Source organism: Notolabrus celidotus, chromosome 22 (genome assembly GCF_009762535.1).
Source record: "Notolabrus celidotus isolate fNotCel1 chromosome 22, fNotCel1.pri, whole genome shotgun sequence".
NCBI lineage: Eukaryota > Metazoa > Chordata > Actinopteri > Labriformes > Labridae > Notolabrus > Notolabrus celidotus.
This window is the reverse complement of record NC_048293.1, coordinates 14595553-14622002: the sequence shown is the minus strand read 5'-3', so window position 1 is coordinate 14622002 and position 26450 is coordinate 14595553. Positions and strand designations below refer to the sequence as shown.

Sequence of the window (26450 nt, the reverse complement as noted above, 5' to 3'; positions counted from 1 at the left end):
AAGGAGAGTGAGAAAAATGGGAGGATTAAGTAAAGTAATGCATCATGATGAAGTGAGGTGAAAAAGGAGAGGTAAGAGAGGATGTCTGGGGCTCCAGCCAAACACAACTCAGCAGTATCAATCATCTCCAAGCCTTATTTTCTTAATGCATTTCTCCATAGTGTGCCTGAAAGTCAATCTATATTAAAGAGATTCCAAACAATATCTCATGTCTTTTGCCAAAGTTAGAATGAAGTGGTAAAAAAGTGGGCTGTGTTCACTTCCCCGAGCTTCCTCTGATCCCAAAGGGACGCCAACAGCTCCATAACCATGTTTGCTCCCTGCTTACCTCTGTAGCCGGGATTGTCTGCCTCTTGCCGCGAGGAGCTTCAAAAAACACCTGCTCTTTAGCACCTGTGTTGACTTGGAGTAGTTTTCCTGTGAATGCAAGAAGCCAAATGAGCGGAGGTGCTCAACTGTTCTTAAACAGAGATATTCCTGAATCTAAGTTACTGAAATAAGAATGAAGTATCCAAGGAAGTGTGTTTACCTCTCTTGTCCCAGTCGAGATGGGTAATGTAGTTCAGGCATCCTTTGCATACACCGACCCGCTTGCTGCTCATTACATTGTAAATATCCACAAAAGTGTCGCCTGATGCTACTGCAAGGTACTTCCCAGCACCTGGGGAAAAAATAGAGGCGTCACACAAACTGTATAAACCATGTACCAACCAAATCCATTCATTTCAGAAGGTGGTGTTGGCTGTTTGTTTAGTCTTTTGCTTTCATCCTGACTTAAATATTCTTGCAATTATGAGAGGATATTTTGCCCAGGTGATCACAGTCCACAGAGGATAATTCCTAATGTTTAAAAGGTGTGTTTAGAACGCCTTTTTAATTGTTCAGTGATTCTTGGTTGTTTGTTTTTATTTAATTAATCTGAAATTTATTTTCATTGGTTACTCCTAGTAAAATAACCATTATTAAATCCATGTGCAATGTAGTACAGAGTGACATACTCTAAGATATAGGCTCTCAGAGATTCATGAGTGCTGGGTTGAGAAATAGGATCTGTTGCAGCGTGGACCAAGGTTAAGTGTCCAGGTGGAAGAGAGTTCAGTTTCTTGCTCTCACTTTGGCCACCCCCACTGCTTCTCATTCTGCTCGTGCTGTCTGTCTGGCCCTGTTACAGAAAGCTATTAATTTGGGTCAGGCCTGCAGCAGTATGTACCCGACTCGACAGTGGGAGAGATGTATGTGTACCTGCTTGATTTCTACACAGCGTCCTACATACACTAAGATGCTTTGGAGGGCATGAAGATTTCAGAGGCTTATTTACCATTCAGTGAGGGATTTCAGGGTATTTTTGTAAAGGTTTAGAAATGTGGAGGCGGACCACAGACCTGGAGAGAATCTGATATCTGAGATGATGTCCTTGCGGTGGTGGAAGGACACCAGGTCCTCCAGAGTGTCTGCGTTCACAATGAGGAAGCTGCCGTCATTCAGGCCCACCGCCAACGCTTTGCCATCAGGGGAGAAGCAGCAACAACGGCCGCCTGTGGAGGATAGCGTGTTTGTTATAGCCCTGGGACCTGTGCACATCCTGTTGGAAAATAAACTCATCTGTTAGCGTATGAGCGGTGACTCACCTTTTCTGAGCTTGCGTACCGCCAACATGCAGTGGCTGGGAGAGAGGTCCCATATGCGCAGGGTTTTGTCATCACTAACGGTGGCACAGAGAGGGAGGTGGGGATGAGTGGCCAGGCCCCACACTTCACCCTCCATGTGACCCTGAAGACACACAGAATAACATAGGAAGTTTATTTATTCAGTAAAACTAGCTTAGGGCAAAAAGGAGGGGAAATTGCTCAACATGAAGATTATGTATTTTTAGGGATAAATGTATTTTCTTTCTTGGCAGATGGTGTGACTAATAGATTATTAAAACATTACTTGAGGATAAATATAAGCAGAGTGAAATAAACATTGTCCCTGTTTGTCTGTGTATATATTTGTGTATTTATTATCTAGTTATAATTTTATTCTTTAGGCATTTGTATATTATAATACCACTTAAAGGGCCACAGCCCACGTACTGTATTTCTTTTTCCTTATTTTCTTAAATTTTAAATTTCCACATGCCTCAATAAAGTCAGGAGAAAACTAGGACCTGTCTATCATACATGCCTAAAGCAACACTCTTTGCCTAATCATTATATTCCCTTCTTCCTGATATCAGTATGAGCCTAATTATACAGGGTTTCTATTTGCACCCAACATTAAAAATCTCCTAGATTACAAAAGGACACTCAGGCAGTTAACCAGTGACCTCTACAGGAGATAACCGAGGACAACCTCTCACCTTAACTGATACTATTCATCAAAATTGACTCGTATATTTTAAAGCTTTTGAAAAGTGCGATCAATGGCATTCACTCTGTCTGCCCACAATCAGGGGAGCCAGGGGACGCTGCAGGACCACTTAGCTAAATTAACAAACTCACATCCTGCAGCAATAATTCATCCCCGTTTATGGCCATCTCCCCTGTGGTTCTGCATTGCTGAATGAAACAGACGTGAGTCAACAGAATGGATGTGCTTCTATTACTGGTGACTTTTCCCCACAGCATTGCACATATTAGTTTAAAACCCGGGAGATATTATAAGGACATAAAAATTCAGGCACATTTCTACAGTGTAAAGATGACATCAGTCTTAACACGCAGTACCATAAACACACTGAAACCCATCTCCTCTATACCCATAACATCAGTTTTGATATACGTTTTCTGCTTTCCATATAGCCACTGCTTTTTATTCATTTTGGCGCATTATTTGGAATTATCTCAATATAAGATATCATGACATTTATATGTTGTCTCCTTGTTGTTGTTGTTGCTTTGAAGGATGCTCCAAACTAACAAATCTAAAGGCTAACATCGTCCTCGGTTAGAGATCCCTTGAACACACTAGCAAATGTAACAGTCCTGCCATTTTATTACAACGCAACAGAATAAAATGCAAAGAAGATCGTAAATAGAACACTCTGTGAAAAACCATAGCCAAGACTCTGAAGTGCTGTATGTGATTAGATTCATGACTGATACTGTGGTTATCTTTTTTTTTATCTGTATCTTGCCTGGACCAGCAGAGTGATGGGGCCACTCTTGTCCACCTCCAGGATCTCTCCGTTCTTGGTCCCCACCAGGATGTGTCCGTGGCCCAGAGATATGGCACGTATAGAGGGGTTATCCTCCAGGAGCAGCCCTGCAGAGTGGATGAATCATGGCATAAAGTCAGAGACCTTCGCTTGAACCAAGACGCTGGAGGAAATATTCATTTCAGCTAAAAGCATTGAATGTCTTAAATGGATTTGCATTGAATGGGTTTATTACATCCCTGGAACTAGAAACAAGGACAAAGGAGGACAAAGGACAAGAGGGTGACCTTTTTACCTTTAGAGCCTGGAGCGAGGACTGATCTCTTGATGGCATAGGTCTTGAGGCATCTCTCAAATGTGTCGTCCCACAGAGCGACTATACCATCCTTTCCCCCAGTCACAAATCCCTACAGGGATGAAATGATGGCACATTTAACCCTGAAATAATCTCCTGCCAGTTGAAAAGGTCACTGTCAGAGCAAATTAATTATTTAATATTGTCCATTATAAGAAGAGAGAGCAAGACTTAGGCCCTCTCCAATAATGTGAAACAGATCAGAGAAGCCAGTTCCAGTTGTACTAAATGTAAAACCCTAAAAATCTATTATCACACTCCCACAAGACTTAATAAAACAGAGTTAATCAGAAACTGTCTGTGTTGTTAAGTGTTAAGCAGAATGCAGTTCATTCATGCATGCATTATGGGAATGTTGCAGAATGTTCCTATTATGAAAGAATGATCTGCAACTTATGAACTTGCAGGACTTGTTTAAGTTTCAACCAGGCCTCCTTAGGGATAAAAATATTGTACCACCATTAGGTAAATGTTTATTTAGAGAGTAAACAGGCTTTATAAGAGCTTCACGCCCGTTTGCAGACACTGAAAATGTGGAAAGAACAAATGATGGCAATAGTTGTATTTAAGGGAGCTTGTGAACCTCTGAGGAGGGATAGGACAATTTAAGCAGATATTATATGTATTTGTGGCCATCATGTATTAATAATACTCACTGCATTAGTGAAAAGTTAAATTATAAAAGTCAATAAAAATGTAATTTATAAAAACAATATACTTTGAATCTGATATTTGACATTTATTTATATTGGGGCAGCAGTGCCTCAGTCTCTGGGGACTTGGCTTGGAAACGTGGGGGTCATTGGTTTGAGTCCCATCATGGACCAAGTCGGAAAATTAGTATCATGGCTTTACCGGTGCACTGCCAATAGTTCCTTTAACAAGGCACCAGCCCCCCTATGGCTTGGGATGCCTGTTTACATTCAGCTCACTCTGACATCTCTCCATTAATGCATGTCCATAGGAGCCTGTGTGTGTTCTGTGTGTATTCCAGCCTGTGTGTGTAGCATAATGCAAAACTGAGTTTCTCCACAGGGATCACTAAATTATATTATCTCCTTCTTCTTTTAGTTTCTAAAGACACGGGACTTAATAATTGAGTAATATTTTTAATAATAAATAATAATAGTAATAATAATAAATATGAATGCATGTTTGTCTGAATTTTCAACCTCCTGGGAGTAAAATAGGAGCATATACTGTATATTCAGTCAGAGAGAGAGCCCTTTTCCCTGTGGTACCTTCTCCAGAGCGTGCACACTGAATACAGGGCCATCATGAGCCTTGACAGTCTTCATCAGAAACATGTCCCTCCAAATGCAAATGTCCCCCGTGCATGTGCCTGAAAACACCATCTCCTCTGACCAGCCGTACACAGCGCACATCATCGTCTCTGTCTTCCCCATGTTCCCCTTGCGCCCAATTAGACCACCACCTGAGAGAGAAACAGACAGTCGGCACACGGTGAGACGCTCCAAAGAGAAGGCAGACTTCTGTTTGTGAGAGTTTCTTCTGTTCAGTAAAAGAAAAAAAAAATCATCTCAGGTGTCTCACCAGCCTTATGCCAGAACTTCATATGTTTCACACCAGCTGTGATGAGCTTGTCAGGAAGGTAGGGGTTTATTTTGACGACAAATATTTTGTCCTTGCTTCCCCTGGAAAAAAAATGTATACGTCAATTAGTACACGCAAACAAAAAAACATTTCATCTTTAAACTTTGTGCTGATTGAAACACTTGTTATGTCTAATTTTAGACAATTGTATTTACTGAATATATTTTTTAGACATGGGATGGAACATGAACTTGGACTTGAATCTACTGCAGCTGGAAGCAAAGATTCAGAGCACTCACAACATGCTGAAATTTTTTGTGGCAAAAGAAAGCAGAACGAAAAAATGCCTTACTTCAGTGGTTTGGAGTATTAAAATGTCTCTCAGCAGACATTTTAAATCCTCTCCACAGATATGCTGTTTCATGTAGATTGGACTAGTTTATCATTATTTGATTGCAACTCAATGTATTATTTGTTTCCCTTCTTCCTAGTCTAAGTGAAGGGCCAGTTTTCATGAATATGGACCATACCTGCCCCATTATGCCCCCTGCTGCTCTGTTTCTGTTTCCAACATTAAACCACTCTACACCCCTTTTCAAAGCCTCCCTCCTCCTCCTCCCCCAGCCCAAGACCAGACAGTGGCGATGCACAAGCTCTGCTCTGTCAGGCCCCATTTCCCCACTCCCGCCTCACTGCACTGCCCACCAGGGTCTACAAAGGAGATTAGTGCAGCTCCAAGCTGTCCCTGAGCTGTAGTGAGAGACCGGCAAACAACACGCAGGAGAGCAACCCGCTATGCACTGCTTCAGAATAGCCAGGGGGAGTTTCAATGGAGTAGATGCTGAATTTGAGCATCAAGTAGAGCAGGCAACAAAGCAAAGCAGAGATATTTTGGGCTGAGGATGTTTTCCAGTTGGATATTTCTGGCTTTAACTGGTTTCCGGGTTATATAATTTTACCTGCTGGGAAACAGAAAATCTTACAGAAAGAATTAACACCTCTCACAGTGGAGGTCCGGTGAGGTAATCCACTTTAATCTAACGTACAAGCCGGGTGTGTCTGCACCATATCTGGTCGTATATCATTTACATCCTAAGATACAGTAACTCTGTCTGTCACTTTTGAGCTCACAGTTACTGTAACTGAGATTTACAGTTTCACTTAAGAGGACAAGTTCACTGGGTGTTTGTGATACATAAGAGAACCCTGTTTCTACTGTATTATTATTATTACGTCATTGTTTTTAAGCCCATTTATGTTTTGTTCAGTACCTTGGAGACATTGTGCATTTGCAAAAGTCACATTTCCTCCTTTATCTTTATCCTTGTCAAAATGAAGTCTCTTATGTAAAGTTTGAACTCAACAAACTGCCCGGGGCAGATGTAAATTAAAAGTAATTCTTTTTCATAATGGATCCAAAGATGGGGCCCTGGGGCAAACTCCAACTCTAACCGCTCAGACTCTGGCAGGGTTAAGTGTTTCAGAGAAGCAGCCTTGCAATCTAAAAAGTAATTCCATTTCTTTCTTCTCTTTCATCAATCACACTGTCAGCCCTGCATGGCAAAGTGGCTTCAATTTAACCCTCATCAATAATTGTCCATATTTAAACTAAAAGTGCTCAAACAATCTTCATAATTAAATGGAAGATTTGTCAGAGCTTTCTGGAGCTGTGTGTTGAAAGGCAGAGCTGCAGCTGGTTAAACACTCCCGTATAAGCATACTAACCTCATGGCGGAGAGCTTCTCCCCCTTCCTCCAGTCCCACAGCACAATGGTGTGACTGTCGTCCAATCCCACTGAAGCCAGCCGTTTACCATCCGCTGTGGGAGAAAACCCGAAACCTTTCAGTTAAGCACAGACAGTGTCCACTCCTGCTTTGGTTCAGTGAAGATTGGCCCTTGTTAGCAACATGAAAGCAGCCTGGCGGGTTTGATCTACGCCAGGTGATTCACAGACACTGACACACAGATCACTGCTCTGCTTCTGTCTGTGGCTAATTAAAGGAAGTGAGGGGAACAAGTCTACCTTGATGCAGTCAGACTGATGTGAATAAAAGACAGTAGAAATGGGTTTTTCGGTGTGTCTGTAAATTGGGTATCTTGTGAATATGCCTGTTTCATTTCTGTGTGGGAGATGTTTTTGTTCCCCTGTGGGAGCAGGAGGTCTGGAAGAATTCATGAATACAAAATGTAGGTTTTGTTGAATATGTCTGGATAAGAAAACTAAAAGCAGTCAGAGAAAAAGGCTTTACGCATTACCTGAAAAATCCAGAGCGCACACTCCCAGCTGGTGGAAACCTTTCAACACAGACATGGGTTTCAATGTTTCTGTGTCCCATATATGGATGCAGGAATCTCTGCCAACCTGGACAGACATAAACATCACAATTAATTACACAACAAACTTATGTCAACCCATATATGCTCAACAATTTTGATCCTTATATAGCGAAAACTCTTGAGGATCTCAGCTAATCTGAGGATCCATAAACAGATCAAAAACTTTGAATATCTTATTTAAGAAGGGCTGGACACTACCTGGCCTGTTGCTACAAAGTCCTTCAGAGGATGTATAGCCAAACAGAGGATGTCATCATCATGGCCCATGTAGAAACGTTGTGTATTCTGCTGTCTGTTGTACACAACTCCAATAGCAGCCACATGGTAGACGATTTCCCCAGTCTGGGTATAGAACAGGTTGCTCCTGCAATCATAACCCCTGTACCTGCAAACACAAAGAAAACAAAATGCATCTTTTACTTGGGGAAAGAAGGACGATAAGAAGGGCTCCAATTTACTGCTCTTTGCTACTTGAAATGTATCTACAGGATCTCCCTTTCCACAGTTTCTCTCTCTGATGCTGCAGAGTAAGCCTACCCATGAATGAAGTGCAGCTTCACACCGCTCCCTGGAGCTCGCTCTCTCTTCTTCATAGCCGTCGCTCGATGCTTCTCTTTGCACTGCTCTTTGAGCTGAGGTAGATCTTCTTTATAAACCTGAATGCATGCAGAAAAGTGAGCACATTCTCTGTTTAATATTAAAATCATTTCCTGGGAGACATGATCAAAAGGGAGTGATGTTTTATTTGAACACAGACCTGCCGTCGATACGTGAGCTGCGTCTCTTGCTCGATTTCTGAGTCCATCTCAGGTACGTCTGACTGATCTGAGTCCGACTCCTCGCTGTTAGAGTCTGCCAAGGTCTCTGCAGGCAGAAACAAGGTTTCACCATACCATGCCAGTAAAATCCTTCCCCTTCTTCTAAATCAAAACAATCTCCCTTTGCATAAACTGTGAAAAAAACACTTCACTGTGTTTCAGAAAGAGTGAGGGTCAATCAAGTCATAATAGGGTGACATTTTCTATTTATCAGGCAGTCGTGCTTTACAGTGACATCACTCAAGCCAAAAATGCTGACGCAGCACATTGAAGCCGTGCCAGGACAAGGCAATAAGCAAAACTGGCAGCTAAGGGCGGCTACTCACAAGATCCATTAGGAAAATTAAAAGGAAAGGCAGTTAGTGTGTGCTTTACTTTCAGAAAGCACAGCTGCACGCCGTCTGTGGAAAAAATATGACTTGGGAATGACAATGCAGTTATGCTTCCCAAGCTTCATTCACTTTTATTGGAAGTGTCCTAATTAATATGATGACTGTTTCTCTGCAGAGCATTATAGAAATGTTAGCTGGTGCAAGACATTAGGCAGAGAAATCTAGTGCATTGTTCTCCAGTGGTTCAGCACTTTAATTTTATGAGGGTGATGGGAGCAGCATTATGTAACGTCAAGAAAACAACCCCCTACAGGTAACAGGAGACATTCATCTAAATAGGTTCACATTAACAAAGTATGAGGTTAAAATGATCTTAATTTCAGGCTGATATTTGTAACACTTTGTCTGAATTTGAAAGAATAAACACTGATGGAATCTGTTACTTTTGGCTCTCTTGCAGAGAGGTAGATGACAACATCACTAACACCTATATGTTTATGCCTTTAAGGAATTGTTTCACATTTTGGCGAGTACCATAAATACAATAATTTAGGTTTTAGTAATTGAAAGATTGACGCCACTCTCATGGATGTTGGTTAAATATGTAGCCAGTGTATGTTTCACAAATGGAAAAATTGCATCTGCATAAACCCAACACGCAGAGTAGATTTGAAAGAGTTTTTGACACAATGCAATATTAACCCGTCGTGATAGGAGGGATTTGGTGAGCCTAAATTCAAACCTCTTTTCACCAAGTATTCATGTCACTTTACCTCATTCCTGAGTAGTTACTTTGGTGATAACAATTTTGAAACATTATTTATGTATCTCTATGAACTGGCAGCAATGTTTTTGTTTGTTTGTTTGTTTATCTTTCTCTCTGCTAATACTTATCTGTACCATTTGTTTGTTTAATTACGCGTGGTTCAATTAGTGTTGTGTGATGCTCTGTTTTCAACATATTTAACTTTGTAAAATCAAAAAACTATAAAAAATAAATTAATTTAAAAAAATGTAGCCAGTAAGTGTTAGCAGGGCTGCTAGCTTGCAAGCTAGCAAGTCCAACTTTAAAAGAGACGCACCTAGGAACACCTGTAAACCTCAGTTACAGGAATTATTTGACGAAACCAATGAAATGACCACACTTGAGCAAAGAGATATTTCTGTGGCATTTGTTTAGAGGTGCTAGTAGGTGGAATCTGTTATGATCAGATGGAGTCAGGCTAGCTGTTTCTCCTTGCTCCCAACAATGTAGCACTGCGCTAACCAGCTGCTTGAGATAGCCCAACATCAGTATAATGTGCTATAATCAAAGTTTATTCCCCAAGATGTTGAATTATTACTTTAAGCATGGAATCAGCAATTGAGTAGCCAAGCTAACTCCAAAAGTTATGTTTGTAACAAGGGGAAACGGCTTGGTTCCTTCCAAAATTATAGCATTACTGCAGTCATGTCAACTTTGTCTTTTTTCAGTTTGTGTAAAGAACATTAATGATGCAGCCTTGGCAGCAGTTGTAGGCATGTTTTCTAACTTTGAAGAGCACCAGGCTAGTGCTTTCCTCTTTTTTCAGAAGAGCTGTGCTGAGCGCCCCCCGGTCACACATCTATATTTAATACGGATGAAAGTGGTGTCATCAGCAAGTCCACAGTAGGAAAGCAAATATCATTTCAACACAAATCTATTCTTTTTTAATGACGCTTGCTTCACTCTTTGTTCTGCAATATTTGAGTGGGAGATTGAGTAGATATCAAAATTTCCATCAGGGATTTCCACTTCACTTAATTTGATAATGTTGTGCTGGCAGAAGCCGGGATTTTGTGCAATGAGTAATATCAAAAAATGCAAGTCACTGCTCTCCAGACAAAGCGCTACTAAAATGTAACACAGTTTTATCCTTTATTGGATTAATTAGACGGGGTAATACGAATCCTGTGGCAGGGAATCATCTTACCTTGAGGGGCTATATGAATGGCTTCTTTGGACTTTCTTTCAGGAACAAACTTCCACTGGAACACTGAGTGATCAGCACCACCAATGCTTATGACCCACTGGTAATCATGTGACCATCTGACGTTGGTTATGTGGGCTGAATGACCTAAATACTTTTTAAATTTTGCACCTAAAATTAAGAGGACATGTATCAGTGACGCAGCACATAATAAAGTCAGAACTTCCATACATAACTCTTGTAAAAATGAAGCTTTCTTTACCTTTTTTTACACATGGATATCTCAAAAGTTTCACTAATCCATAGTCATCAGCTGTTACTAAGACTTGATTGTTGAAATTGGCGTCCACAGAGTTGATGTCATTGATATCTGAGTACTTGGGCCATATTCCATTAACCTCTGGGCCCAACACACATGTCCACGAGGCCCACTGCACCAGCTTCAGCTCCTCCCGGTTGGTCACCTCCTTCCCACCTCAACAAAACACACAAACACTCAGTCTCACAAAGAAGAACAATATCACATCAATGACCAATGCTTTTTTGGTTTTACACTGTCAGTACGCTGTGCAGAACAGAGTATGAATAGTTGTAAAAAAGCTGTGCTGCAAAGGTTAGTCACATGGGTACATGGTCTTACTTGGCATCCTGTAGAAAAGCCTCCTTCCGCTGCCGTCGTTAGTCTGCAGATACTTGCTGTCAGTCGACCAGTCCATGTGTGTGATGAAGCTGTTGGAGCCGATGCACTCGCCCACTTTCTTGTATCTTTGCACCACACCGTAGATGTCCACTGAATTATCATTAGATCCAACAGCCAAGTGGGCGCCATCAGGAGAATACTTCAACTCATGGATGGCCTCTTTCCTGTCCTTGATGTGGACAACCTCTGTCATATCTCTGGAGGAAAGCAGAAAAATGGAGCTTGAATGAGAGGCTTAAATGGACGGAAAGGGTTGAATTCACAGAGCATCAAAATTTCCCATTTATCTCATGGATCGTGTACCCACCTGACTCGGAGAACGGTGAAGGAGCCATCCTTCATTCCCAGCGCCAGGTGAATTCCATCAGTGCTCACGGCTGCACAGCGGATTGGCTCCTCCATATTACATCGAGCTATCAGAGCGTGATCTATGAGGCTCCAGATCCTTTAGACACAGAGGAGGGCAGACAAATGAAAAGACAGAGCAGTAATTACACAAAGTCAAACAACCAGGGCAGTGATGTTTGTGGTGTCTGACCTGTTATGTGTTTGTTTTATGACTCCACACAGACAGTTATGACTGCTACTTCATTACCACAACAAAATGAAGTAGTGTCTAGTCATTAGTGAACCATAAAGGAAAGCACACTACTCAAATTATAAAGCAAGTGAATGGATTTATTAACCTCTGAAAACCTGTAAATAAACATACAGTAATACATTTATTCACAGCAAGTAACCAGTTAATGACCCTGAGTTCTATTTGAAAAATTCTGTGTTTTTCTGCAACAATTTTATCATCATGGGTGGAAATTATGATTCGAAAACACTGTACCGCTACCCACACTTAGATACTGATTTAATAGATATTCCTGATTAAAATCTCAGGGAGTTAACACTTTAATTTCACCTGACTGAGCGATCATCGCTTCCCGTCATGGCCAGAGGCTTGGTAGGGTGAACGGCTAGAGCCCACAGCTCGCCCTCACAGTGACCCTGCATGATAAGGAAGGGCTTGTTGCGGTCGTGTACCACCACTTCGAAGATCTCACTGTCCTGCGTGCCCACAAGAATGTGATCTCCTCGCCAGCACACGCTTCGCACAGACAACCCTATCAACAGAACAAGAACACTTAAAAATCAGTTTGAAAAAGAGACAGAAGAAGCATGCTGACGAGGAAGCAGACGGACAATTTTAGAGACGAGACAGGGTTGATAAAGACAGGAGGTGTAAATAGCCAACTGCAGGCAGCCTAGGATGGATTTTTTATAGAACAATGACAGCCAATCTGTGATTAACTCTGTTACTATTACAGCCAAAAAAGCATGTGCTGTATACATATGTACACATAACATCTGTATATGGCATAAAACTACAACAGACCTTGGAATCACTAACAACAAGAGGAACTACAGAACAATATGGGGACTAATACAAACAGACTGACATATTTACTAACTCTGCCTGCTATGGCATTACCCACCTCGGCTATTTTCACCTCTAGCTACTGAAAGGTCCAAGATTAAAACATAAGAGATGAGGAAATAGAAAAGAAAGATAACATTAGTTAAGAGAAGTGGTTAAACGGATGTTTAAGGAGGTTTCAATACAATTCTGTCAGTGACTCAGAAGACTAGGATTAGCTCTGTGACCTTTCTGTACTCAGTTAAAAGTATAAAAGAGGCTATTTGATTTCACCTTTATATCCTTGGTCTGTTTCCCTGAGATCGATGACAGTAATTGGTTTGAAGTTGAGATCCCACAGCCGGACGCAGCCGTCTCGGCCCCCAGTGGCGAAGCCTTCTTCGCAGACATTCATACTGAAAATCCCTGACTGGAAGAGATGACAGTCTGTCAGTGAGGATGTGCACGACAAATGAGCAACAGCAGAACAAACACCAGCTGTATACAGTGCTGCTTAACCAGGCATTCATTTAACAAGACTTTCACAATTATAAAACACTGTGTGCCTCAAGATAACACAGAGGAAGCAACGGGAGAGTGGGGGTGTGGGTGTCATTTTTTATTTTCTCTGTTACTGAAAAGCTCCACTGATGGCTTCATTTGTCTTGCTGTGTACACAATGAGTTACCTAAACCCTCAGTGAGACATTTGGAGGGACAAAAAGCAGGAATGAACAGGCACTGTACTTATTATCCCCTCCCCCATCCACCCATCCCCTCACCCAGCTGTTGATCCAATAGATATCATTTAATCCTGTGGAGTAAAAGGCTGATCCTTTTTCTACTGAATGCATGGCTCCGGCCATGGTTTAGTTTACTGGATGCTTTTACTGTGATTTTTTAATATAATGAAACACAGTAAGTATACAAAATCAGCCTGGGCCACACAGCACAAAACACACAGGTTTTAAAAACACTCACCCCATGAGCTCCTTGCACCGTCCTCACCAGGTTGATCCCCTTCCACACATAGATGTCACCATTCAAGGCACCTGAATATGTGACCTCGTCCTTGGCGCAGGCAAGGCAGAGGATGGTTTGGAGATCCCCCGTTTTGCCAAAAACTCCACGTTTGGGTGTGAGAGCATTACCGCATAAGCTCCAAAACTGCAAACACAAACAGAAAGAGATAAAAAAGCATGGTGGCTAATCCCTAATGTAATCCTGTCCTGAAAGAGCAAATGGACAATTATTGAAAATTTGGATACAACAGCGTGAAAACCATCACGTTATTTATGTAATGTCAGGCACACACATTGTAAACACACACAGAGACCTTGGAGGAAAGCAAAGTCAAATTCAAATGCTCTCCCCTCCTCTTCATGTGATATGGGGGACTCTTGCTGGGGGTCAGTGCTTTAACCACCTGATCAGCATGCACAGACAGAGACCCACGTACGCACACACACTGGGGCTCATTATTTATGAACAAGGTCATTGGGATGCACTAGCACGGCCCCGTCTGAGGGCTAAATCCATCAAACGGCGGAGAAGAGGGCGAAAGAGAGACGCTCTGTCTGCATGGGGATGAGATCACAGGGGGAGAGCGCAGGGAGGGCGTCTCGAATGCTGAGACACAGCCGTCGGCACATAAAACACAGACACACTCATCACCGACAGGCAGCTAGGACAGACTGACTACCTTTTATTCACAGCAGAATTTACCTGTGCGTTACCCCAAATTTCAAAGATCTTTTTGAAGTAGCTCCTTTTAATCTGGTCAGAACAGATAGGAATCGTGGGTGAACACTGATGCTGTATTTTTGACCACTAAAGAACTCTTCTGCAGAGGTTTGATGGACGCTCTTGCAATGAACAAATGAGCTCCTTGATTGTGACAGCCTGTCACACCCTCACTAACAACCATCCTCCTGACTGATAGGGCTGCTGTGTGCTAACAGGAGCGATCGATTATCAGGCACAGGCATCACAGCCTTCAGATACAACCCTGCCATCAAACATCTAACACTTATACACACCTCAACAGCACAGGTCTTCAAATCCTCAGCTAACAAAGAGAATTTTCATGTGCGTGAGCTTACGCGCAGGGTTGAGGCTGAGGGCTGTGTAAGAAATGATCATAGGTGTGTGAGTAATCTGGGAACGAATATATGCTGGTTTAAGTGTGTCAAGTGTTGGGTATGTGTAAGAGAAAAGGGTGGGAGACTTTGTGGCCCAGTCTGTTGTGGAGGCAGAGGGCATAGATGCGGCGTGACTGCACAGCCCTCCCTGCCCTGAACTGATAAGGCAGCGAGACCCGGGCGCCAGCTAATCCCTTTGCTGTTGAATTACTGAGAAGAGACGAGATGCTGGAGAGGTTTATGAGGAGGCCAAGAGCATGGGAGAAAAGGACAGAGGGAGAGGAGGAGAGCACAGTGGAAAAGGTGAAAATGTGCTGAAACACATTTGAAAAGAATCAGGGTCTGGTTTACATTCTCTGAATGACACATTCAAATTTCAAACATCCTTCAGAGTTATCACAGGCAAAGTGGAAGCTGTTGCTCTTAAACAGGGATTAGCGGTCTGTCATTAGATTGGTTACCTCCCCTTACATGTTCTTAAATATGCGATACGTTTTTTCTACTCATCTTCTCAGTTCTGTTCTGTTCATTGTTTTATATCTATGCTGCAAGCCTGTGCACAATTTTCACCGCGTCACTAGTTTTGTAAATATTTGTAAATGTACTTATTTAGTTGTGTATATACGTCGTAAGAAATGCTTAATTTACTTCTTTAATTCTAATTGCTAATAACTTTTTAATAATTGTTATTTTATATGCTCTTGTTTGCTTTATACTGGAAAATCTAGCACGTCATTTTTTCACAGTGAACACTGTTACTCAACACCCCTTACCCTGAAATCTCCCTCATAACATCCCAGCCCTCAGACTTCAGTGACCCTGAACAGTTTCAGAGCACTAAATGTTAGGCTAACAGAGGTCAACTCTTTGGCAGCTCACAAAACTGGACTACTGGCCGTTGGTGTTGCTGGAGGCTGATTGTCTCAAAGCTGTTGTCCTCCGTACACATGATGTCAAACGTTGTACCAATCCTTGGCAATGTATGTATATGTGTTTGAGAACACTCAGCAGTGGCTGCCTTTGAGGACTATACTAGCATATCTGAAAAATATGCGTACATTAACATTTCATTTTTCGCAAGTAGCCTTTAATGCCTACATTACCATTCACAATTGTAGGTTATTTTGGGAGTTGTTGTCTTCTTTCTTTTTAAAGATCAGAGACCAAAGAAAACAATACACCACAAAAAACATTACTACATCACTATCCTGGTTCTCAGGTCACACTCAAGCTTGCAGGTCATCACCACTGACCTCTAGTTTGTAATATAGTAATCTCTGTATCCATATATCTGTATATAAATGTAAGTAATGTAAGTAAATAATATGATAACTGTGTGTTATGGTTTACTTTTCTAGTCTGAGAATTATTGTCCCCTAACATTTCAGTAGGCATTATGTGTATGCAGGATAAGAGTCCATCTGGAGAGTGAAATAGGCCGAAAATTTTGATTGAATGCAATACAGGATCACATTGCCGTTGATCTGATGATGATTTAGCTTTTTATGTATCCCTTTAAACAGACTCCTGCGTATAAATGCGGCTAACAACCTATCTCTAAACTTCAGCTCCATTCTTGCTCCCACAGATGCAAACCAATGACAATGCATAGTGTAAAAGAAAGGCAGTCTTTTTCTGACCACTGGCTACACTGGAGGCCAGATAGGTTGTAAGGCCTACCAACCTAGTCAGATAACTGACTCTGGATTCAGTTATGTGTAACAATGTCAATGCAGGGTCTTTATATCAGCTGTTCACCATGTTTCGTGGACGAACAGAAGCTTAAATACTTTGGTTTGAAAGTACAGAGAAGCATCGTTCACTAGTTATGAAACAGCTTTTATGTAATCTACAAAAGAAAGTCAGACTATGAGCTACAAGACTGACTATTGCTACACAGTTAATTATGATTCCTCTCACATGGTTGGAGTCCATCAAAGCAATTCACAGCTTGCAGTCCAAACAAACCTTTGCATAAGGTTACCGGGGGCAAAGATTTACAGTGAGTAGTGTATAGATTAGATGTAAGACATCACTGTTAGCACATGTTCATGACAGGAACAGCAAAGAGATTCAAGATACAGCTCTGTAGTTCTTTTAATTTATCTGTTTAATTATTTATTTTGAATTTAGCCAGGAAGTTCAAATCTGTCAAAACTCAGGGTACAGTGAAGACCTGCGAATTGGGGGATCATAACTGGTACCCCCGTAGAGCTGGTGTAAAGAAGGGTCCAGAGTTTAGATGGAAGTCTTCCCAGGATCGCTTGATAAATAAAATCATTCCAGCTGTTGTCTGCAAAATGGTAATGATGTCCAACCCACCAAATCATAGAGGGTACAATGGTGAGTAAGGGATTTTGTGTAAGTAATGAAGCTGAGAGATGCATGGTACACTGAGTCAAGGCCCTGTAGAGTGGTTGCAAAGATGCATGCATATACAATTTACAGTATATTACCATAATCAATAACAGTCAAAAAAAATTGGCACTGAAAGTAAAGCATGCTTTATTCCTGAGCTAATCTTAACCTTGACATTTTTGGGATGTGTACATTGTGAAATGAAAGTGTGTCCTCTAAATGCGGTACCTAAGTACTTTTAGGAGGTCACCTTTCCAATGGGTTTACCTTTAGAAGTGAAAATACTAAAAGCATCTCTCTGTTGCCTGTGAGCCTGTGAGAAGGCTGTGAACTTTTTGTCTGCTGTCTGCAGATCAGGGGCGTAGGTGACGGTTTAATCAGCACAGAGGTGTGTTTTTTGCTTTGATGTCATTCAAAAAAAATACAAAACAGGGTGTGTTCCAAAAAAAGCACAACCCTGGGGGACACCTTCAGTGAGCTTAAGAAAATCAGATTTGTGGCTTGGTTTGTGGAGTTGGCTTTAAGGTGTTCAGTCAATAGTCAACAATTAAACAGAAAATACTAACTGACATTAACATAACAGACAGTAAGGAAATTCCTGTCATATTTAAGATTTATTTGCATTTTGTTAAATTTTTAGGCCTCTTTAGGCCTTTTCCTCTCAATATTTTAATCATTTATTTAACTTCATTGATTTCAGCTCTTCAGAGTTGCACTTTATAAATAGCATGAAGAAACCTGTAATGAGGGGTTGCAGATAATAATACTGTTTCTATATGTGTATGTGTGTTCCCTATGCTAAGACATGAGCTTCCCCAGACTAATCAAACTCAAATATGATCGTATAATTAGCTGGGAGACGTTGCGTGAGAAGGAGTCTGCTGCCAGCAGCCTCAGTCCTCGTCATAGAGGTTGTGTTTTCCTCAGCCTGCTAGTGAGTGGATTACTGCGGACTAAATCTCCTGGATGCTCTGAGTGCTATAATCGCTGAGCGAGTGCAGGGCCAGGGAGCAGATGTCACATGGTCCGCAGGGTGAAGGCAGGGGAATTATGTGGGACAATTGCTGGATTGCCTTGGCATCAGAAAACCAGAAGGGAGGGAATGAGAAGCGGAGGAGTAGGAGGGGGGGGAAGACTCAGCCGGGACTGGTGGAGGAGGGGGGGTTGAGTTAGGTGGTGTGTTGGGATTTCTGTGCCACGTTGGTGGAGTTCAAGGGGGAATTACTACGAGAGGCAGCAGGTCAAGCTGGATTGACACGAGGGAGTCATCAGTGAGTTGTAACACCAATGAGGAATACGTACAGTAGGCTAAACCTCCTGCTTGCATCAAACCCAGTAAAGAGCGCCTGAAAGAGTGCCACCAGGCCCGTTTCTTATCTGAGAGTGATCCACTCTCCTCTCAATGTTTTGGAAATGAGCTTCATGTGACACTCTGAACTCCTTGTTGTTTCCTAATGGCCTTGCAGCTCAAGCAACACTACTACATATCCCAAAGGAAGGACTGGCGAATACACCCCGCATGAACTCATCAAAGATTTACGAGCACCACTCTTCTGTGAAAAAGAAGAGATAGAGATAGGCCTGGAGAGTGAAGCATGCACAGCTGCGGTTTGTACAGTAGAGGGTCTTTTAAATTAGCTAAATGAGGGGAGCTGAATTGGGGGGCTGAGTAGCCAAGTCATGGTTCCCAAAGAAAGAAAACATTTCCCCTCTCTGCAGAGTGGATTCATACACATTTTGAGGGAAGAGACTGTGAGTCATTGCCTGTCCTACTTATGTAAAGTGCCTAATAACCATGAACTCTGGAATAAAGTGAATTTGCATACATCTATTTTAAGACTTTGATATGGTCATGGCGATAAAGCAGAGACGGCAGGAAGGAAAGGGGCAGAGAGCCGAGGGATTCTGAGAACTTCCACAAAAATGATAATCTGTTCTCAGATATTATTCAAATGAGGCACAAGGACTGCAGCCCTGAAGAGCCAGCTGTAATCTAACAGATGAGAAATGACCAGAAAGTGGCTTTACCTTGATATGTTTGACACCGCAGCTTACAAGCTTGCTCGGCTGGTACAAATCCCATGATATGTCAAATATCTGTGGGGAGAAAACACAGATTAAATATTGTCTTATTCTAACAAAAACATTGCAATTTAATATTTTTTCCATGCAGCATATTGCTCCTTTATTAATCACTGTTATTTTGAATTAGTTCATTGTACTCAAATTTCTCAGAGGTCTGGACTTCTTACAAAACAAAAATAATAAAAGCAACAAAAGGAAATGGAAAGAGAAAAGTGTGTTTGTACCGGCTGTGTTTAAAGTGTGTGGGCTGAAATTATAAAACAACAGCTGCCTGTATTTCATCTTTTTAAAATTTGGTTTCATTAGCTGTGCAGCGTCTCAGACGGTTTCTGGGAAGCTCCCAATCAATCAGGCCTAACTTGTTTATGTCCTCTTTGGGCCTTGCACTCCATCTTGCCTTTATGGCTAATTGAGCCGGTCAATACTGAGCTTATGAAGAAGACAGGAGAAGGAAGAAAGTGTTCACCCTGTCTGTATGACCAGGAGCAGCTGCCAGAACCTTCCCTCTCCTCCAGTCCCACACACAGATTGTGTTTTTAGAGTCCAAACCCACGGACACCAGACACTGTGAAGAGAGCAAAGAGAAAGAAAATCACAGACTGAACAGACTTAGCTGCGCTGATCACTGCGACAGGAACGTAACCACCTCCACTGTAGCATTGAAAGCTACAATGAAAGAGCTAATGAGAGCAGTTGTTGGGCCCCTGGCTCTTCCAGCGAGCATGTTTGAGTGCTTTTGCTTGAGGAGCCTCCTATAGCTGACTGACTGAGTAGGCAGCAGCGGCGGAGCAGAAGAGAAAGAAAGCAGCTCATATGGAAATCCTCCAACACTCTGCAGCATGCTTTACATGTTGGAGGATGTCCTCTTTGATCCACAGCTGAATCAACGCTTGGCTACAAATAACGGTCTCCTAAGAGGCATTTCCACTGTTTTAAGTTGAATCAGAGGAGTCTGCATTTTAATGATGAGCATAGAGGGTCCATGTGATGAAACCAAGTGAAACTATGATGATGAGTGGGTTGAAAAGGGCATCCATATTATGAAAGTTCAAGTGAATGAGCCAATACAGCAGCTTGGCTCCTGGGATATCCTGTCGGCCCACCACTGAAATCCCAGAGGATAATTAATAATAATAATAATAATAATAATTCATTTGATTTATAGGCGCCTTTCTGGACACTCAAGGTCACCTTACAACATAGCAATAATAAAAGCAACACTCAACAGTAAATAAATACATAAATACATAAGAATAAAGATACAATACTAGAAAAATTAATGGGGGGGTGTCATTCCAGTCCCAAAGAGACAGATTAGAGTGAGTATGCTTGGCGGAAAAGGTGAGTTTTTAGGTGGGATTTGAAGGTGCTGGATGGTAGAGGGGGAATTTTGTACGTCCTGGGGGAGAGAGTTCCAGAGGCGGCTGAAGGCTCTCAACCCCATGGTGGTCAGCGAGCCGGTGGGAGGGTGAGTTGGATGGAAGAGGAGGACCTGAGACTACGGGTGGGAATTTTTGTTTGGAGGAGGTCAATGAGGTACTGAGGAGCTAAGTTGTTGATGGCCTTGAAAGTGAGGAATAGAATCTTGAAAAGGATGCGGTATTTAATGAGAAGTCAGTGGAGTTGCTGCAGGACAGGTGTGATGTGGCTGGTGGAGGGGGTTCTGGTGATGATGCGGGCAGCTGAGTTTTGAACCAGTTGAAGTTTATGGATGGATTTGTCAGGTAAACCAAAGAGAAGGGAGTTGCAGTAATCTAGGCCGGAGGTGACCAGGGTGTGAACCAGAATGGCGGTACTGTTTGGGGAGAAAGATGGACGCAGGCGAAAGATGTTACAGAGATGGAAGTATGCTGACCAGGTGACATTAGTGATGTGGGACTGGAAGGACAGTGTAGGATGAATCTTTGTGACTTTTGGGGCCAAGTCCTTTTTTTTTGCCATGAAATTTGCTGCAAACACTTATCTTCCTCTAAAGATGAAATGTAATAATTCTGGTAATTAATTAACCTCCATTTTAGACCCATGATGAGGTCAGAGGTTTGACCAACACTCTAATTTACAATCACATTCCTGCACGTTTTAGCAGCATCAGTTGTCCTTGTTAATTTGCATATCTTAGCATGCTAACGTGCTATACATGTCCTGCATAACTTTATCACATTAGCATCATCACTGCAAGCACTCAGCATGATCAAATTAGCATTCAGCTCAAACACCTATCTGCTCCAGTTCAGCTGTAAAGAACTGCAAGTCTGGCTGCAGACTCTTGCTTTGCACTTTTCATTATAAATGCTAATTTATACCGCAGAGGAAAGTTGGCATTAATTAATTGTGATAGCTGAGGTGTCAAAATGAAAGTGCACTTTTTGCTAATTATTCTTGAGGGTTGATGCAAGTTTTCTGTGAATATATTATGGGTAATCAAGTGAGCAGACAAGTTTTTGATCAAGATATGAGCAACCATATTACTTTATCTTCAATGTAAACTCACACAGGCATTAATAAAGTAAAACAAACACCCTGAGTCATAGTCTTTGTACCAGACAGCACAACTGAGATTTCCATAACATCACTTTGTCTTTAATCTTGTCTTCATATAAGGATGCCGTCATCACACAGGGGATTCCTCTAGATTGTCCAAAGTCGAGTCCTGACTTCCTCTGATCCAGGAGGAGAGCTCATGAGTAAACAGAGCAGCTAAACTGAGAAGCCGACGAGCCTTCTCTGGCTTAAAACTCTGTCACAGTCCATCTAAATCCCCAGCACGGGGTCATCTCCCTGTCTCTTTCTGCAAAATACAGGAGGTATGACTCCACTCTGAGAGCTCCTACGGGAGGAAGAGAGAGGCGTGCAAAGATAAAAACCTAGTGGTGGTTCTGCACAATATTGATTTTTATAGTCTAAATCAACATTAGGTGGAGGCTGCAGTGTGTAAATATTAACTAGTGGCAAGTTTGCAGAGAGATGGCTGGACAGATAACATGAAAAAGGCTCAACAGCAAGTTACCTGAATAACCTCACAGTTACTAAATAATGTTTAGAAGTTGCACCGTCTCACTGAAGCTGACTGCCTCACCTTAACCAGGTTCTGTTAACCTTGGTCGGTCGCACACAGTACCAAACACTGCACTGACTGTTTTCCAATAAAATCTACCAAATAGAGCATGTCTGGGTGCAGCTGTCCAGCTAATACTTCTGGAGTAATCACAGATGTGTCATTCAAAAACTCAGCCGGGCAGGCGGGCTGCAAAAGTCAGCCTGCAGCTCTGTGTGCCTCCAACTAAGCATTTCCAGTTCTGTCTGGACTCTTTTTCTAAACAGCAGCAGTCAATTTCATCTGATATTCTCAGATAGATTCTCATCATTCAAACATCATCATCATTATGTAACAACCGTACCTGTCCCTCAAGGTCAAAAGCCAGGCAGGCGACGCCATGTGTGTGCACGTCTTTGAGGACGGACACAGTCTGCACGGTGTAGGAGTCCCACACACAGATATAAGGCTCCTTCCCCACCTGTCCTGTGGCCACCAACACACGCTCAGGGTGTAGAGCTAAGCTGTACAGGGAGAAGAGAGAGAGAGAGAGAGAGAGAGAGAGAGAGAAAGAGAGAGAGAACATCTGGTCAACATGGCTATTTTGCGTGCTTGTCTGCGTGTTTGTATGTGTGTGCCGGGAGCAGACGAGGGATTCACCCTCACAGCAGAAACCACTGGGATGAGATGAACATGTTAAGACTGTGATGGGCTCAGATATGGAGGCAGAGAGGCAGCTTGATGAGGTGACATGGTTCAATTAACTCAGTAATGCTCAACTACACACTCACACACACACACAGCCTGGCTTCATGCATGCCTACAGGGTGTTTCCAGAGTATAAAAAACGGCATCAGGGAATCGGTGAGTGAAATGTTTCCGCATTTTTGTCAATTTTTTCAGCATCTCTTGCACCACTCTCTGCCCCTTTCACCTTTTCTAATTCATCTGGGGTTTCCTCACATCGCTAGGCATATGTTTGTAAGGCTGTTACATAATCCCAACCCCCCCCTCCCTCCCCTCCACTCTTACCTCCCCCACCTACGAGAATTCCCACTCTACAGCTGAGCAACAGCCCACCGTAGAGAGAGCTGTCACTCCCTCCCTCCGCTCCGCCCCTCCTTTCAGCGGCCGCCGGTCACGTTCCAGGCAGGCCTGAGTGATTCACTGGGCAATTCTTCCTCTTGCCTTGTCCTGGCCTATATATTTCATGCTGCGATGGAGCTCCCTCCATTATAATCAGGCTGCCTGTTTTGCCAACTGCTCTCCAGAATTTTTAATCCCGGGTTGTTTTCAGACAGCAGGCCGCATGGCTACGAAACGTGCTGGGTCCAAGCAGCTCTCCATCTTTCACGTTCTTAAACCCTTAAACCTTGTCTCCCTCCGCCTCTGTCCTCTCTCCGGCCTGACTTGTGACACCTCATCTGCACCCTCACTCCTCCGTCACCATCAACCTGACAGAGCTTAGATGGGGTCTTAGACAGCTAAGGTGGGTTCCATCTGACAGCCCTGGTCTTTGTCTTCATCAACCTCCTCTTACTTGTTGTCTTTCATCACCTTCTCTTCCTCCACCTTCTATGTTCAACCTTTCTCCACAATGGCACAACTTCTCACTCCGTTTTTATGAATTATATAATCTGAGCAAAGCGGCTAAAAATAGCTCTCAAAGGAGGTGAAAGAACGATTAGAAGACTATGAGATGCAGATGGACACAACAGAGAAAACAGCTGAAATGATGCATGACAGATTACAGCAAAACACAGAATGCATGCAACACAATGAATTCAACCACAAACACAGATGGAAAATCTCAGGTCTGGAGTGTTTGCAGCCCACACTCACCCTCAGCTGTACTTTCATTTTAGTTATGTCACCTGTTATACTAGCTTAAATATGTATGGGATGTATGCCATCTTTGAGAGAGCTCAGAGATCTTTGTTTCAGTGATGTTTCTGTCAGATGAAGAGCTTGCTAAATGCCATCACTAATGACTTAGCCTGCAGTGCTTCACCACAGTTCTCCTGTTTGAGAAGGGCCACGGCTGTTTGATGCGGCTGCCTCCCATCTGCCAAGTCCTGTAGTACAAAACTAGCTAAACACTGCAGCAATTAAACAGCCTGTTTTCATGTGGATACGAGGAGAATAAACAGCCCGAGGGCTGATTTCTCACGGTGAATATGCAAAGATGCAGCACAGGAAGACTGTGGTCAAATAAGCTGTATTGAATAAATACATCTTTAATCAATTCTGCATAACACGCTTATGCTTCTTCAGCATCAGAAATGTGAGTTATTTTTGCCCCATCAATATAGACAGTTACATATGAGAAGGAATATGATAAACCCTTGTGAGATGATGAGCTCCCACAGTAACTTTGATTCACATTCCCCCGCAGTATTTTCCTTTGTTTGATCTACCTACAGTGGATTAAAAGGAAGCAGAGGATTAGCACATTACTGCAGGTCTCTACAGCAGGGAGAATTTCCCAGGATTCCATAAACTGTTTTTAATCCAGCTGCCCATCAAATGTCAGCCGATACACCTGCCCGTACACTGGTCGCTTACAGCTCGGAACAGAAGACCTAATATGAAAGTAAGCCACGGGTAATGGTGTTACTCGGCTGTTTCGTGAAGTCAAAGGGAAAGTGAAGAACAAACCTGCTGATCACGCTTTCATGACACACAAGAGGAAACAATCCTCCCACTGAACATTTGCTAAGTGTCAGATATTATTTGTCTCAAAAATACTCCAGAAAACAAAACGAGTGCTTCTGTGCTCGACCAATATCAGAGCTTTGCTCATTAATAAGTACACTGATTAGCTGATGTGAGGTTATTGGTTTGGTGGCTTATCAGGGAATGCTGTTCAGTGAATATCTTTGTTTTTTGGCTGTGCAAAAACAATCACCTTGGTAATAAACTGTAGACTATGAGACATTTAAATTGGAGTTAACTATTTACTCCTGGTAATTTATGAATGGAGAACAACTAGGGTTGCAAAGGGGTGGAAAATGTCCAGTAAATTTCCATGGCAAGTTAAGCTGGGGAATTTTGGAAATATTCCAAATTGGAAGTGATGGGAATTTATGGGAATTAACTGGGACTTTAATGGAGAGGTATCATATCCAAGCATAAATATTTGTTTTGTTATAAGCAGACATCCATCCAAAATAATTCAATTAAGAAAGATTTATTTGTAAGTAGAACTTTATCAAGTGTTGAATATTTTAATGAACAATCAATTCTTTCATTGAAGAACATAAACATGAATAATGAGTTAAATATTACTCATCCCCCCGACCCAACTCATTCAAATATTAACAAAAGTGCAATCCCAACAAAGTCGCATTCGAAATGTTAAATGAAAAGAGCCGCTCTGCCTTCAAAAAAGTCCCATTCAACATGCAAATAAAAAGTGCATGTAGGGGGCGTGGTCTCAATAGCCCTGCAGTAAGCAGTGTGCTGTGTGCATGTGATTGAGGAATAGCATAGATATTCAACTGTACTTGCATAAAATCTGGTTGTTTTAGTCAGGATTATGCTAAAATATATTTCCCCCAACTATATTTAAGTTCCCTATTAAGAGCCAACCTTCAGTTTAATAAATTCCTGGTTTGTTCCTGTTTATTCCCATAAATTGCTGTTAATTCCCATGGAAAGTTTCCAAGTTTCCCGGAATTTTGCAACCCTAAGAACAACTGATACATGTTTGAAACGTCAATTTATCAGTAATGGAACAATCAATACTTGCTGAAACACAAGAGGTTATCTAGGGTTTCTGATGCATTCATAGTGGATCTGTTTGTGAGGCTGCTGGTAGGGTTATTTTCCTTGTACCACAAAGTTTGATCTGAAAATTGTCATCTATATTTTTTATTTTTTGTCAATCAAATTTAAAAAACAAATGTGTTTGACTTCAACATGTCTGTGAGTGTGTGTGTTGGTGTGTGCATATTTTAGATGTGTCTTTTGCTCATTTCTTTTCATTTTCTTTTTCACTTTGTTTTGTATCAGCCTCTTTTATTTATGAGAATCTTAATAATGAAAGAGAGCCGGTCAAGGGAAATACGTCTTTTATCTGTTTTCTGAATCAATAAATATGTTAAATAATGAACAAAGAAATATTTTTTTTTAAAAGGTTTAAATCCCAAAATATACATTTGGGAAAGTGAAAAACTGAAAACCTGTCAAAATGAATAATTACGACTGTTTATTGTGATAATGTTTGATATTTTGGCTTATT

The 26450-nt window shown here is 41.9% G+C and overlaps 1 protein-coding gene across 2 annotated transcripts in view; it reads right to left on the bottom strand.

Moving 5' to 3' along the window:
* eml5 (EMAP like 5) overlaps nucleotides 1-26450 on the bottom strand; it is a 42449-nt gene that overhangs the window by 10638 nt on the left and 5361 nt on the right. For both annotated transcript variants that reach the window (XM_034675852.1, XM_034675853.1), the window contains exons 2-24: nucleotides 22572-22731; nucleotides 19640-19738; nucleotides 19117-19185; nucleotides 13571-13756; nucleotides 12885-13020; nucleotides 12096-12297; nucleotides 11493-11630; nucleotides 11126-11382; nucleotides 10748-10960; nucleotides 10489-10656; nucleotides 8144-8250; nucleotides 7924-8042; nucleotides 7585-7771; nucleotides 7306-7411; nucleotides 6774-6867; nucleotides 5049-5149; nucleotides 4736-4929; nucleotides 3435-3546; nucleotides 3119-3246; nucleotides 1629-1770; nucleotides 1383-1535; nucleotides 530-661; nucleotides 329-417 (exon numbers count right to left, since the gene is read on the bottom strand). In XM_034675852.1, coding sequence (XP_034531743.1) covers nucleotides 329-417; nucleotides 530-661; nucleotides 1383-1535; nucleotides 1629-1770; nucleotides 3119-3246; nucleotides 3435-3546; nucleotides 4736-4929; nucleotides 5049-5149; nucleotides 6774-6867; nucleotides 7306-7411; nucleotides 7585-7771; nucleotides 7924-8042; nucleotides 8144-8250; nucleotides 10489-10656; nucleotides 10748-10960; nucleotides 11126-11382; nucleotides 11493-11630; nucleotides 12096-12297; nucleotides 12885-13020; nucleotides 13571-13756; nucleotides 19117-19185; nucleotides 19640-19738; nucleotides 22572-22731 — 3292 coding nt within the window. The remainder of the gene's footprint in view (nucleotides 1-328; nucleotides 418-529; nucleotides 662-1382; nucleotides 1536-1628; nucleotides 1771-3118; nucleotides 3247-3434; nucleotides 3547-4735; nucleotides 4930-5048; nucleotides 5150-6773; nucleotides 6868-7305; nucleotides 7412-7584; nucleotides 7772-7923; nucleotides 8043-8143; nucleotides 8251-10488; nucleotides 10657-10747; nucleotides 10961-11125; nucleotides 11383-11492; nucleotides 11631-12095; nucleotides 12298-12884; nucleotides 13021-13570; nucleotides 13757-19116; nucleotides 19186-19639; nucleotides 19739-22571; nucleotides 22732-26450) is intronic.